Genomic DNA, 15,841 nt, shown 5'->3' with positions numbered 1-15,841 from the left:
ATAAATAGATAGATAGATTAGACATGCATTTACACTGGTATTCCAGCAGGTGCCATCTCATCTACGTATATATTTGAGCTTATGACTGTGAATGAATTAGGATGAATGAATGTATGTATGTATGTATGTATGTATGTATGTATGTATGTATGTATGTATGTATGTATGTATGTATGTATGTATGTATGTATGTATGTATGTATGTATGTATGTAAGTATGTATGAATGAATGAATGAATGAATGAATGAATCAGCCATTAGGGATTGTTTAATCCCCCCAACCCCATAACATGGAAGGAACAAACCTCCTCTCTGATGATGCCTTTCAAAGAAACGCATTCATATGGTTTGGCCACTAGAGTCCCATGTTTGTTTCACCCGAGAGAGAGAGAGAGAGAGAGAGAGAGAGAGAGAGAGAGAGAGAGAGATGAACTCACACACTCAGTCATGACTAGCCTAGCCATACTTATGCCCCCAATGCCCGCACGCACGCACGCACGCACGCACACACACACACACACACACACACACACACACACACACACACACACACACACACACACACACACACACACACACACACCAATATATACATACTAAACACACTCCTCTCCATTTTAAGCTTACACAAGTTGTCTTTGTTTGAAAGCATGTTGAAAGAGGAAGTGCCAGGTTTTTGTAACGGCAGTAGAATTGAGAAACACACCCTTCAGAGTTTCCACATACTAGAGTAAAGAGCCACCCTCAGACAGGAGCCATAGCCTCTCTCTGCAATGACCACCGGAGCATGTCGCATTCCAAACAAAATCAGGCGAGATGAGAGCCACTACCATATTCTTCATTCTTCTTATCATAGGTAATAGCAATGTTTCTATAATGACATTTGTATTAGATTCACAATTGTATCAGCCAGTTCTTTGTTTTGAGAGTTTATTTCAGCTGTGTTGTTATCGTTTGATCATGTCCACATGTGTATTTGGTGACTACGTAAATAAAGACATTGATGTAATAAAAATCATCAACAACACAAATCGGCACCATTTAAATGAACTTGTGTATTTGGTGACCACGTAAATAAAGACATTGTTGTGATAAACATCATATACAGCACAACTGGCACTATTTAAATTAACTTGCCATGTAGAATTGCTACATATCAAACATCAGAATTAAAATGGTGTGAAATGGGTCATGCATAGACTGTGGTGACACAAAGATTAAAACTGCTGATGAAAACAGTTTCCATTATGCCTATAGGGTCTGGGCTTGCACGTAATTTCCCAACTGTTAGCCAAGTTATATTGACTATGCAAAATGTCTTCAGCAATGAGGTTAACACATGGGGGCAGTTTAAATGGTATTAATAGTTAAAAATAATAAAATAAGAAATAAAAAACATTGCATGAGACACAGCCCTGCGGTTTATACACAATGCAGCTAATACACAGGAAGTTACTGTACTAGGTTAAATGTGGGGTATTTCTTGTTTGCTTCTGAAACACAGTATCTCCCTTTTTTAGAAAAGTAATGTATTTAAGGGACAACAGGGAATCACAATGATGGATGACAGTCCATATTTAAACAATGTGATGGGCTCTTTCAGTCATTCTGATTACTGATTCTTCACGTCTTTGTCTTGCAGTGTCGGAGGGGATTTGTGGAATACAAGTTAAAGGGTTTGTAGGTGGTGCCCTCCTCATTAAATGTAAATTTGAAGAGAAGTATAAACACGATAAAAAGTTATTCTGCAAGAGCGGGGACAAAAAGTGTCCATTTGAAAGTCAGACTGTGGACAGCAGATATAAAGAGTTCAATTACAAATCTGAAGGGCTATATGTGGTCTTCATCAAACACCTGGCCCTTACGGATGCTGGAGATTACAGCTGTGTGCTGGGCAATGATAAGAACACAGAGGTGACGATTAGCATTAAAGAAGGTGATTAGTTCTGATGAGTAGCCCAGCCTGTGTAAAATGTTTATGTTGATTAATAAAACTGATGATTATGATGATGATGGTGACGATGATGAATTAGTACTTGTATCTCAGCTGTACTGTATATCTTAAAATTTGTTTTTACTTTAATTCAATTTAATTTGATATTAAAGCCACTCTGTGTTAGCCTGACGAGCCAGATCCACATCAAGGGGTGTCTAGATTTCTAGGCTAACTCTGTGTATGTTCGGCAGATAGTTGCTGTACCCAGCCCCTAACAGTGAGCAGTGACGTGGGGGGACATGTTGACATCCCCTGCAAGTATCCGAGGGAGTCGAAGGACAACAACAAGGTTTTTTGCAGGCAGGGGAACGTATTCACCTGTAACAACCTGATCTCAGAAAAGCCAAAGCCAGCCACCAGTGAACGGTTTTCTGTTTCGGACGATATGCAGCAGAACACCTTCACCGTGCACATTAGAAACGTGTCCAGCAGCAAGGACGCGGATGTATACTGGTGTGGAGTAAGAACCGGGTCCAACACTGACAGTGTGGCTCTCCTCACACAGGTCACACTTAAAGTGCAAGGTAAAATATTCAACATATATTTAGATATTAGCATCAGCAGTAATAGCAATAATATTAGCAATTAACATTTTACATTTCCGGTAGTTTATTTTCTTTAAACTGTTTAAATGAACGTTGAATTATCAATATGAATGGCCGTTGTTGTATGTTTGCCTTGTGCTTCTGTTATTTGTACTTATTATATAATGTTTAATTTCAAACTAGTCTGGGTGCTGCATCTTTGTGGCAATGATTAGCCAGCAGCAAGCGTAACGCAACGCTCAGACCATAATAATAATCCAAAACATTTGATATTTTTTATAAGTTACGCTGCTGTCAACGTTGCTACCAGATACAGTTATCTTTGTTGTTACGTTTTTAGACGCATCCGATTGGTCAAAATACCTGAACATTATAAAAACAACATTGACAAGCCGAGCGTTGTGCTTCAAAGTTGAACCAAACTCAACGCTCAGTTTGCTCAACGCTAGCGTTACGCCAGCGTTGACACTGGTACACCGCCGAACCATAGAGAACAATTGGAAACCTGCCGCTTGCCGCTGGCTAGTGTGATCCCCTAAGCGTCTTTTTTTCATAATTGGTCTAACTGTTCAAAAACAAGATATTGGTTAGCTGTTTGAAAAGCAAGAAGTGTGAAAAGCAGTTTTTCCTCCTTTTCTTCCTAAGCCACAAGTAAGTGACATCTCAGGTGGTGGGGCCTGTGAGTTGTTAGTGGCATAGGACGGACATGTGCCCAATGTTGTTTCATTGTGTGTTTAAAGACATTGACTGACATGTTTTTGTATGGGGTAACAGTGGTTTGGTTATCAGAAAAATAATCCTCTTCCGCTGCATAGGGTAGTATTACTAACTTGAACGTGCATTATTTTTTACACATTGTCATGATTCACAGACCCAGAGAGGCCATCTCTGTCACCAGCCGGTAAGATAATTCTACTTCTCACTCACTGCAACTCACTGCCAAACAGCTGTTACACGGTGGATCGCAGAGAACACACACACACAGACTCTCACACACACTTTCTCACACACACACACATACACACACACACACACACACACACACACACACACACACACACACACACACACACACACACACACACACACACACACACACACACACACACACACACACACAATTCCTGCACGGTGTTGGCCTGATGCATCATGCTAAGAGAATTACCACTACTGTAGGTGTTGATCTTGAAGGTAGCGGTGTGAAGGTAGTGTTGAGGTGGAGTATAGCACTGCTGGTTATTTATTTAGAGAACATTGTGGGACACTCCAAATTCCAACTTAATGTGAAAATAAAGTATAAACACAGACATACTGTACCCATACACAAGCACACACTCTCACTCTGACACACACACACACACACGCACACGCACACACACACACACACACACTCATTCACTCAGACAGTTGAATAACAATCAACATCAAACATCGAATCAAGTCTATATCATAACTATTTGGAAAAAAAGGGGCATTTTAAGTAATTTAAATTAATTGTGTGTGTGTGTGTGTGTGTGTGTGTGTGTGTGTGTGTGTGTGTGTGTGTGTGTGTGTGTGTGTGTGTTAGTTTCACCTTTAATCATAGGAGTGTGTCTGACTCTTGCTGTGCTGATATTAGGCATCGTTATCTCCATATACCTCAAGTGCAGACACAACAGAACATCAAGTAAGTCTCTCTCTCTCTCTCTCTCTCTCTCTCTCTCTCTCTCTCTCTCTCTCTCTCTCTCTCTCTCTCTCTCTCTCTCTCTCTCTCTCTCTCTCTCTCTCTCTCATTACATCACCCAATCCTCCCGCAAAGCACCCTGGGAACTAAAGTCCGGAACAGCTAGGCTCAGTCAATTTTGGCCACCCAATGGTCAATCTGTGCATAGCAATTTAACTCTCAAAAGCAGTGGCACCTAAGTTACCATGGTGATGTATTCAATAAAGCTTGCCTCATTGTATTCACCTGCATACATCAGGTGTGTGTGTGTGTGTGTGTGTGTGTGTGTGTGTGTGTGTGTGTGTGTGTGTGTGTCTGGGGGTAAGTGGGAGGGCTTAGACTGTAAGATCATGAAGAGCCTTGATTTCTTGTTGTTCAACAGCCTGTAGTAGCAGCTCCCTCTGCTGGACATAATATGAAAAGGCTGTACCATTACTGTAAAATACACATTTGTGAATTTGTTATCGTTCATTTGTTAACTGTCTATTTTCTCTTTTATGTGTTTGTAATCATTTCCTTCATTGTAGTCTGTACAATGTGAGATCTAACCAACTGTCAATAGTTAGAGGTTCATGTCAGTGTTTTTATTATAAATATACATTTTGGTGTACACCTGTAATGCATTTTGGTGTACACCTGACGACATGCATTTATTCTGTAAATGGGACTCGGTACAATAATACACTTGCTGGAGCAAGGTTGGTGGCACTAAGCCTTAACCATGTGCATTCCTGCTTGAGCTACAGTATATGGCCAATAAGTGCCCAAAGCGCATTGCAATATGACCGCCGGGTGGAAGGACTTGTATAAAAGGACTCCCTCCCACTTGATTCCTGAATAAAACCATGAAGGCCACAATATACACTATACTAAACTATCTATCTCTCTAGTGGTTAAATGTAAATTACTGTATGAGACTTGGCACTGGGGTCAGATTGTGTCATTCTTGCACCTCCCCATCAGGTGATCTTCTCACAAGGAAGCCCAGAGACAAGATACAGGTTGGTGACTATGACTTTTACCATGTCATTTCCAAAAATGAATGCACCTTCTCATACTGACCTAATGTTTGACCACCATTCGCATATCAGTGATGTATTTGTACTTTTACACAAAACAAAACACAATTTCACTTCATTGCAGTGCATTTCAGATTAGTTTTAATAAATGCTTTACGTATCATAAACTGAACTCTATGGGCCAGTTTTAGTCCTAGTCCGAAGGGGATTTCCATTGAAAAGGCTTGTAGTCTAGAACTAGACTTAAGCCACGTAGCAAAAACTCAATCCTGACCCCTCTATTCATTGTAGTGTATGTTTCATTTGTCCCCATCATCAGGCCTGCAGTGCTGATGGTGATATTAAGGACTGTGACCGGCCTCCTCCTCTTCCTCTAACGAACCCCAGATCCCCCGTCTCAAACCCCCGGGATGAAGGTCGCCCCGTCGACCTCACTGACCCCTCTGACCCCTCTGGCCCTACGGACCCGTCTGACGGCCCCAGCTACGCCACGGTCCGTTTCCTGCGGAGCCACGAAAACACGAGCACAGCTGCTCAGCAGGCAGAGGACAGCAGCTGTGAATACGCCACCGTGAAGCATCCGAGCTGAGGACACACACAAACACACACACACACTTACACACACACACACACACACACACACTTACAAATACTACTCTAGTCTCTGTGAATATGCCACCGTGAAGCATCCAAGCTGAGGAAGGAGAGGAGAAGTGTCAGAGTTGGAACGAGTGTGTCACACACACACATACACACACACACACACACACACACACACACACACACACACACACACACACACACACACACACAGAACAGTACTGAGTCTGTACGATCAAGTATGAAAATAGAATAAAATCATGAAGTTAAATCAAAGTATATCATATTTACAGTCTATATTGCTCTGCGTTCACCCAGGCATCCAGTGCTCTCGCTTGAAGTACTCACGAACCCGGCATCGCACAGACATGACATGACAAGGCATATCAAATGAAAGAGGAGAAACAGAGCTTTCCATTGATACCAAAGACATCGATCCGATTCTGTGACAAACAAATCATAATGTCATATAGCTTCGGCTAACATTACTCTCGTTTGATTTACTCATGAAACCGCCATCAGAAAGATATGGCACACATGTCAGATGAAAGAGGAGAGCTAGAGCTATACACAGATACAAAATACAACATTCTAGGCCATAAAACAGACGAAGTGACAGCAAAATAATAACTTCATTTAGCTCCACTTACCCCATGTTTTTGTGTGGCATAATAGTCTATGTTCATAATCCAACGTTATCATGTGTTTTTCTATGGAAAGTCACGTTCAAATCATCATCTGTGCACATCATGTGTGCTACCACGCAAACAAGTCAGGTCAGATCAGCTAGTGTCACAAATATGGAGCGCAAAAAGTGTCAAAAAGTCATTTCTCATCACTAAATAAAAATGGTCATTTATTTATGGAAGGCACACACCACATATTTCTGTAAATTTCTCAGCCTCAAAATATACCTCCACCATGGTTCTCATATTGCCATTTTCAGGACAGTCAGGCCTACACAACTATGCAGGTCATGTTGAGCTGTCAGCTTGTTGTGGTTAGATACATGTCAACATGTAAATATTTATATAGTATGCTTTTTACATTTTTGTTATTTGAAAATCTAAATCAAATCAATGCAAGTATTTATACATGATATTGTGGCAGATCTGGATAGCCTAGACTGTGTTGAAAAAAACAATATGTAGCATGTGTGAATGGCACTTACAATGACCAGGATAAATGCATCTAACTAGAGGTAGTGAAAATGCCCTTAAGACTGCTTAGGGCTCATAGGGTTAAGAATGAAGAAGTGAAAGCACAACTGCTAACCCCAATCGATGGAAATTCTAAATTGGATGTGAACAACAGGTGGCCGCATACATTCCACAAATATGCTTCATGTCTGAATGTCCCTTACCGTTAGAAAATCGGCAAGCAATTATTGCAAAATGTGCAAAAAACCTGCCTGACAATGTATGTGTCTGATTGTGTGTGTGTGTGTGTGTGTGTGTGTGTGTGTGTGTGTGTGTGTGTGTGTGTGTGTGTGTGTGTGTGTGTTTGTGTGTGTCTGTGTGTCTGTGTCTGTGCCTGTGTGCGTCTCTGTGTGTATGTGCGTGTGCATATGTGTGTGGGTGTGTGTTTTAGGGATTCTTCGTGTCGTTTAGTGTGCTGGCCATGAGCATCGCTGTCACCATATGGTTCAAGTGCAGACACGAATATACATTACAAATATGTATTGTTTATTCATCAAATGGTATAATATTATCCACCATAGAAGAGTTTTTGAGAGAAAGAGGGGCACTTGATGCGCCCTGGTATACATGTAAGCATCCCTATTTCTTATATTTGGCCATCCAACCTGATGCAGTCTACCAGAGCTTGAACATCAATTCCATACAACCTGATGCGCTTTATCAGAGACTGAGCATCAATTCCATCCAACCTGATGCGCTTTATCAGAGCCTGAACATCAATTGCATCCAACCTGATGCAGTCTACCAGAGCCTGAACATCAATTCTCATCCAACCTGATGCATTTTATCAGACCCTGAACCCCAACACCACCCATCTTTCCATTTGCATGGGGCCAACACCCAAATTGTGAATTCACTTGTCAACTTGGGTGGATTGAGAACTACTGAACACTGAGAGAAAACGTCTGGGTAAGGGTGGAGAATGGTCACGTTTTTTTTTTTTTCAACTGGTGTGAGAACAGTACTCACAGTTTTTGTCACACTTTGATGTATCAGCTTCTCCTAGCAACAGTTCATTACAGAATAATTGCTAGCATTTGTTTCACTGAAAAACCTCTATTTCTTGCCTGCATTTTACTGAATTGAACACCCTACACCACTGTATACATGTGTTTACATTTACACATTCTATCACACTTAGACCTCTGACCTTGTAGAGGTGTTGAGATCATGGTCACACTTACATGTGTCCATGGAACTTATTCTCACCCTGCACCCTGCATATTTTGCCACCATTTTACAGAACATCCTGCATCATTTATCTTGTCATTGTGGTGTCCTATCTTGAAATGGCGGTATCCAACGTGGCCATGTCAGTCTACTTAATGTCTTGCTGTTTTTTAAACAATCTCACACAGTTTTTAATCACCTCATAGTATGAGAGAGACAGCAAGAACAGTTCAGTGGGGGGGGGGGGGGGGGTCAGAACCACACAGAGGACCAAAAACACAGTCATTGAAAAGCAGAAGTCTATCTTTCTAAACACAGAAGCCTAAAGGCGCTTTGGAACTGACTTGATCATTAGAACATGGTACAGTATAAGGACCAAAATGAAGATGATCTGGATTTTTATACTGTTCTTGTTCTCAGGTAAGATACAGTGCCTACCGCTCTACCTATCTCTGTCTGCCTGTCCGCCTATCTACACCTAGTGTTCCATTTACTCAAGTTTGATATGAGTGCTGCACTTTCTGCTGGGGAATTAAAATAGCACTAAATTGCCTACACTGTAAAACCCGGGAAGTAAACTTACCTCAAATGCTAGAGTATAGCTTACTTGACTCTTTATCCCAACACAAAATATACATCTAATAATGACTCAGCTGAATGATTAATTTACACTTAAATTAAATGCGCTACCAACATCAAATGGTTCAATGCAATCGGTTTACTCAAATGATGCCTGCTGCACCGACTGACACATAAAGGCTAGCTGTTCGAGTGGACATCGGAGTGTCGTTGGAGAGAACGCAATGCGCGGCACCGGTGCTCGCCTTCCCCTACCCCAAGCTGCTGTTAATTACTGCATGACCTGCAGTGAACTGTTGGATGTGGTGCTGGCCATGTGCCATTTTTTTAACCTACCTGTACAGCAAAACAATTCCTGCTGAGAACCGACTATGCATCATTCATGAGTTAGCATTGTTTCAACTTTGATTTTCAACTCAATAATATGTGGGCTGAACTTAAAATGATAAGTTATGGTCCTAACTACAGCAGTTAGGGACTATGGGTAGACTAAGTGCTACTTTCTTGTTTATGATGCTTATTTGTCTGATTACTGTTTATTATGGCCTTTTTGGATTTGTAGAGGTAGAACAACAGATGAGCAAAATGAGTGTATAAGATTTTCAGAGTATTGTCAGGATTAGGAGAAGACAATTATTAAATAGGATATTTTAGAAAGCAGACATATCTCCCTTCTGGGTTCAATGCAAAATTGACTACATTACCAAGGACCAGCCCACTTGGAGGTGTCACAAAGTTGGGCACTCAATTATGCGTCTGTATACTTCCTCCTGGGATGGACAATGAGGTGAAGGTTCATGGACCGTATGCTCTCTATGAATATAATGGAGATAAAAGCTGTAACTGGACTGATAGTTGTAGTAGGGGAGTTCATATTTACAAGGTCAACATTACACAACTATGTTTGTTTGGGCTACATCTAACAAATAAATACACAACCACATGACAACAGCAGTATAACATTTTGTGTCATTGTCTATTAGTTATGCATTTTATTTTAGGACTACATTTAGGTAAGGATTGATATGTGATCTTTTTAAGAATAATGTTTACTGGGGCTGTGGCATTCTGTGAAAATACTTCTTGGGTAATTGTTTTTGTTTGGTCATACTGAACTGAGGATAAGGGAAGGGTGAAGGAAGTAGTCAGATCTACAGTAACTGAACTGAGTATCTGATAGGCGCTAAGGACGGGGGAGGAGGGCTGGATGAAGCATTTAGCCTGTCTGTTTTAGCCAGCTTGCCCCCTGCTGGTCGCATAGCAGTATTGAATGAGTTTGTCAGTGCAGTCCATTTCATCCATAAAATGATACCTGATAATTATAAGGTAATAAATCCCTGATCATTTAATAAAACCTGATAATGTAATAACTTCCCAATAATGTAATAAAGTGCATTTCCCAATATTATATTACACGTTTTACTGATAATTTATTAAACTGTTGCATTATTGGTTATTACATTATCAGGTTAGCCTTAATTTCACAGGTCCTGATAATGTGATAATTCCCAAATATTTATTTAATTTAACAGCAGACAACCCATTTATTGGGTTCAAGTGTTGATACTGTGTAGGCAACTAGCTCGAGAGCTCTAGTTCATATTTATTTATATCAGTATGGATATAAAAGCTTTTCTTCTCTACAAATAAAACATATTCCCATATTTTGTGTCATTTTTTTTAAGTGAACAGCAAGAGTGAACTTCAAGTGAAAGGATTTGCAGGAGGCAGCATCATCATTAAATGTACCTTCAAGAATTTACAAAATGAAAAAGATAAATATTTTTGTAAGATGGATGCAAAGACACAAGAAAACAAATGTCCTTTTGAGAGTATGTCCAGTGGAAAAGACAACAAACACTTTGAGTATTACAACACCACCACCGGGACATTACATGTTCACATCAGGAACCTCTCTCAGGAAGATTCTGGGAAGTATCAATGTGGAGCTGTCAATGGCAATGAGCAAATCCTAGTCAGCCTGACAGTCAAAAAAGGTAATGAGTTTACACCTGTTTTGGCCTCAATACATTTTTTTAACAGTTATCCTAGTGGGCTAAGTATGTAGGCCTGTTTTACTGTATTGTATTCAATGCCTGTGTGTGTGTGTGTGTGTGTGTGTGTGTGTGTGTGCGTGTGTGTGTGTGTGTGTGTGTGTGTGTGTGTGTGTGTGTGTGTGTGTGTGTGTGTGTGTGTGTATGTGTGTGTGTGTGTGTGTGTGTGTGTTATTGATTGAATTCTCAAATATTTACAGATGATTGCTGTGGTCAACCCATCTTAAAGACTGCTCAATTGAGAAGCAGTGTTGGTATCAGCTGCAGGTATCCAATGGAGTCTGAAGACAACAGCAAGCACTTCTGCAGACTAGTGAAACAAGGTTTCATGTGTGTAGACCTGATATCATCCAAAACAGATGAAACCAATGGAAGGTTTTCTATTGTCCATCACAGAGGCCAGAACCTCTTCACCGTGACAATCAGAGATCTGACCATGACTGACTCAGGTGTTTACTGGTGTGGGGTCAGGACAGGAGCTATGAGTGGAAGTATGGCTCTAATCACAGAGGTCAAGCTAAGGGTCAATCTGCAGGTCAAGCATGGAATTACACCGATCACAGACCCAGAGCCACCATCTTCAAACTCACCATCAACTTCAGCAGCAACATCAGGATCAGGCAGTGGTAAGAGAACCTTGCTGTACAAACAAATTCCCTTTATTAGTTTTGGTTCTATAATGTGATACATGTGAGACATCCAATCAATAATGACTGCTACGCTAGCGGCGGTCATAATTATCTAACTGTGTTTGGGCTCCAATAATGCAATACTGCATTGATATTCTCTCCCTGGTTCCACCTAGTTAGCAACGATTGGTTGGCTATTATTGTGGGTGTGTCTGGATGTTTACTAGACGGGCATTCCAGAAGTCTTGGGGCAATGCCGACACCCACGGACCACGGACTATGCTTGCAGTGTTAGGTGAAAATTAATGTGTTATGTGTTCCCAACATATTGCTTGTAGGTCGCCTGTGATTGCAGCTGTGTGTGGGGGTGTAGCTGTGATGGTGTTGACCATTGCTGTTTTCATGTACTTCAAATGCTGGCGTGCAAAAAAATCAAGTAAATACCATTCATTAATTAATTAATTCATTCATTCATACATACACACATTCACCAATTCATTGATTACAGTTTTCCTCAGTCGCTTTGGTGCATTACTCAAAACTACCCGTTCAATCTTCAGATCATTTTGTCATTTGCACATCAAAAAAGCAGTTTCTCATTCCTTTGATCAAGTTGCAAATGTTTCGGTACATCCATGCAAATTTTGATGTACAAATCTCAGCTAAATAGTCCCCCCCCCCCCCCCCCCCCCCCCTCCCCCCCCCCACAACATTTGGGCATTAGTTCATAGTATACATCTTTACATTTACAAAACAAGTTGTCATATAAGAAATTGTGGCCCAAAAGACAGGAACATCAGGAGGTGTAGGACGTCTGCACTGTATTTCCTACAACACTGCAGTTTTCCCTAATGAGATTGTCCTATGGTCAAATGTCTACTTTGTTTATTTTTTTCTCTTTATACTATGCAGTGCTGTCTTTTCCTTTCTGTAGCACAATGACAGGGTCTGTCAACAAATTACAGTAAAACACAGTAAACGCGTAAATGTGAATATTGACAATAAAACTCCCACATACACTAAGGTGTAACCTACAATTTACAATAATGTCATACAAGTTTTAGCCATAGTTTAGATCAGAACATCCCTCCAGAGTACACTGTTATACTGACAACCTGACTAAGCCATTTGACTGTTTTATCCGTACACGATGACACAAGGACTTGCACTGACATTTTCATTGTCACAAATATTTAGTTTTGAGAGAGGACTAAGGATTTTGAGCAAGAAACTGGCTTTTGCAGGTAATCCATGGTGTTTTGCTATTTGTACAAATAATTTTGAGAAATGCACTTACTGTTTAGCAAATCTCAAGTATGATTTGAGAAATGTACCAAAATTGACTGAGACAAAAATTAACTTAATTCAGTGCGTGGTCTGTATGGTTTAATTTGTGTGTTGTCTTCTCTTCAGAGCCAGCCTCCTCCTCCAGCAGGGACTCCTGTAGAGAGACAGGAAACAAGAGAGCAGTGAGTGGATCACCCTCCTTCTTCTTTCTCTTCCTCTCCCTCCTTCTTCTTTCTCTTCCTCTTCCTCCTCTTCCACACAATCCAGCTTTGTCATTGCTGCACTCTCATCCTCCTCGTACTCCACTTCATCCTCCTCTCCACAATCCAGTCTACTACATTTCCCTCTTTATCAATTCAACATCTTACTTCTCATCTCCTGACCACCATGATCAGAAAAAAACATTTGAAATTTTAATGAATAATGTATTGAGTCTCATATCTCTTATATCATGTTGTGTCATTCTCTGAGCCTCAGGTGGACTGTGTCTATGAGGAGATCCAGGACAGCAGCAGTCCAGAGGGCAGCACACCTGTGATGGAGTGTGTGTACGTGCTCAGCTCACCTGTGACGGAGTGTGTGTACGCGCTCGCCCATGCCCCTGCTGACCCCTCGGGGGACCCCGGGTATGCCACCGTCAGCTTCAACAGGAACCCCGACTGTCAAGCCGAGGCCGCCTCTACTGCCATGTCCAGGAGAGATGAGACGGCAACGGAGTATGCCACTGTTAAGTACAAGCCTTGAAAATGATAGTGTTTATTATTTTGTTTAGTACTCATTGTTATTAGACACACACATTATCACACCTGTCAGTGGACATGCTACTGCTAGGGATTTGGCAAATCTGTCATATTTTATATTGTATTGTATGTAAAACGTTTAGGTGCAATGTTCAGGAGGTGTGCCCTTGATTGTGTGTTTGCCACATATTGATATGTGCAGTGTATATAAATATATAGATAGACAGAGACTTTATTGATCCCCAAGGGAAAATTAAAGATTCAGTCAGTGTATGCATTTTGATGGCGGTCTGTTTGAGAAAATCTGTGACACATTTATTCGCCCTGGGTGCCAACGATGGTAATGGTAAGTGTAAAAATGTCAGAGTTATTAAAATGTATCTATACATATATATTTTTGTCTTTTTTTTGTGGGGGGGGGGGGGGGGGGGGGCATATAGGGAACGGCACATGAGTTTGAAACTGTGAGAGAGAAAAAAGAAGAAAGGGGAAGAGGGAATCCTTTCGATGTTTAAGAAATCGAAACCTCTCCTCACATGTTAAGATGAGTCAAAAATAAAGAGACAGGGAAGACACAGCAACATGCCACTTCATGCAAACAGAAGGATACAAAATAAACATTGGAATCTTCCTGCATCGTACAAGCACAGTGGAGGAGCCCCCATTAGATATACATACAGTACATACATTCTGTACACACATACGTACACATATGTAAGGGATAACGGCCGACGAGGTGACCGGTTCGATGGAAATAATGGCTAGGTGGAGGTCTAGAACTCCGGCGACGTGCGAAGCACGGAGACGGAGTTACCTCCGCCGTGCCATTATTTCCATCGAACCGGTCGACCTCGAAGGCCGTTATCCCGCTTATCTCCCGTTTGTATTCATAACCTGTATATTTAGAACATAGTTTTATTCCACCGTTGCGTCCGTTAACATCGCTAAAACTGTCTTGACTGTGGGACTACTTTCCGCCACATATCAACTTTCTACTTGCAGGACAAAACTGCCGTTACTAGTTCTAAAATGGATGGTTGCTATGGCCAAAAGCCAGTCGTTAGTTCTAAATGGCTGGTTGCTACGGCCAAAAGCCAGTCGTTAGTTCTATCTCTCCCGTTGTCAAGCGGGCATATCCCAGGATTCTGATTAACTTTAACTTTGAAAGATCGCTACTTTTATAGCCTACATGGCATCCAACTAGCTACAATCCACCTCCGTCATATGCTACAATGTTACTATGGTTCTGCACGTCTGTATTTCAGCTTGGATGCAACGTGACAGTTCATTTAAACTTCGCAACGAGTTTGGCGAATTAATATTCAAGTGTGATACGGGAACTACTTCAAAGGTAGCAGGTTATACGAAGTTAATGGCCACCCCATCAGCCAATCAGAGAAGAGAATTCCATTGTTGAGGGAGATAAACATACATATATGCATACATACATACTGTACATACATACATACATACATACATACATACATACACACATACATACATACATACATACATACTTACATACATACAGTACATACATACATACAGTACATACAAATATACATACAGTACATGCATACATTCATCCATGATACATACATACATTCACACACAGTACATACTGTACATACATACATTCACATATCACATGATGTGTTGAATCATATGAAATTAGTATCATGAAGAGAGAACTTTCTAATGGTGTATGTCATTATTATTGATAAATATATTTGTTTGATTGACATGTTGTCTGTCATTCTTGTTTTTTTTTCTGTTTTGTATTTTTTCTAAGAGAGTCTGAGCGTTTGTATAACAATATGATTTGTTGGTTGTTATTCCATGTATTCCAAACAGATGGCTTTTTGATAAGGTCTGACTAAACACATTCTTACAAACTAATGTAAACAGGATTACTTCCGCACAGAGGTTTGGGTTTTTTTTGTTTTTAAATAAATACCAAAAGAAGGAGAAGGTTTGGTTAACCACAACTGTGTAGCAACCGCTATTCCACAAACGATACCCATATCCTGGAAAAAGTGTTATTGGCCAAAACTCTTAACCCTGAGTTAAGATGTCCAAGAAGTCTGACCCTGCAGTTTATTGACATCTGTTAGTGGCGTTGTATTAGTGCGTCATCCAAATAAAGACTAACAAGAAGGCTTCTGAGGAGTGGGCCATAAACATATCACACAGAATTATTGCCACCTTTTATTCAGAGTGGTCCTTATCTGTTGTCACCAGATGACACATACACACACACACACACACACACACACACACACACACACACACACACACACACACACACACACACAAACTTG

The 15,841-nt window shown here is 40.7% G+C and overlaps 2 protein-coding genes across 3 annotated transcripts; both read left to right on the top strand.

Annotated features, from left to right (window-relative positions):
• The first annotated feature begins 758 nt into the window (after positions 1-758).
• On the top strand, positions 759-6,056 carry LOC134083380 (CMRF35-like molecule 1). 2 transcript variants are annotated; one of them, XM_062539717.1, is made up of 7 exons: positions 759-856; positions 1,643-1,936; positions 2,188-2,520; positions 3,413-3,442; positions 4,127-4,207; positions 5,207-5,244; positions 5,582-6,056. In XM_062539717.1, the coding sequence occupies exons 1-7, from the start codon at positions 817-819 to the stop codon at positions 5,849-5,851; spliced, it is 1,086 nt and encodes a 361-aa protein (XP_062395701.1). In that variant the 5' UTR covers positions 759-816; the 3' UTR covers positions 5,852-6,056. The 2 variants fall into 2 exon arrangements, with proteins under 2 accessions (XP_062395701.1, XP_062395695.1); XM_062539711.1 differs by having other exon boundaries at positions 4,109-4,207.
• A 4,546-nt stretch (positions 6,057-10,602) lies between these two features.
• Positions 10,603-11,842, top strand: LOC134076925 (polymeric immunoglobulin receptor-like). Its single transcript, XM_062532229.1, has 3 exons — positions 10,603-10,807; positions 11,065-11,490; positions 11,832-11,842. The coding sequence occupies exons 1-3, from the start codon at positions 10,603-10,605 to the stop codon at positions 11,840-11,842; spliced, it is 642 nt and encodes a 213-aa protein (XP_062388213.1).
• Positions 11,843-15,841: the final 3,999 nt, after the last annotated feature.

Source organism: Sardina pilchardus, chromosome 1 (genome assembly GCF_963854185.1).
Source record: "Sardina pilchardus chromosome 1, fSarPil1.1, whole genome shotgun sequence".
In the NCBI taxonomy this organism is placed as follows: Eukaryota; Metazoa; Chordata; class Actinopteri; order Clupeiformes; family Clupeidae; genus Sardina; species Sardina pilchardus.
The sequence above is the reverse complement of the archived record's forward strand: the minus strand, read 5'-3'. Positions and strand labels throughout refer to the sequence as shown.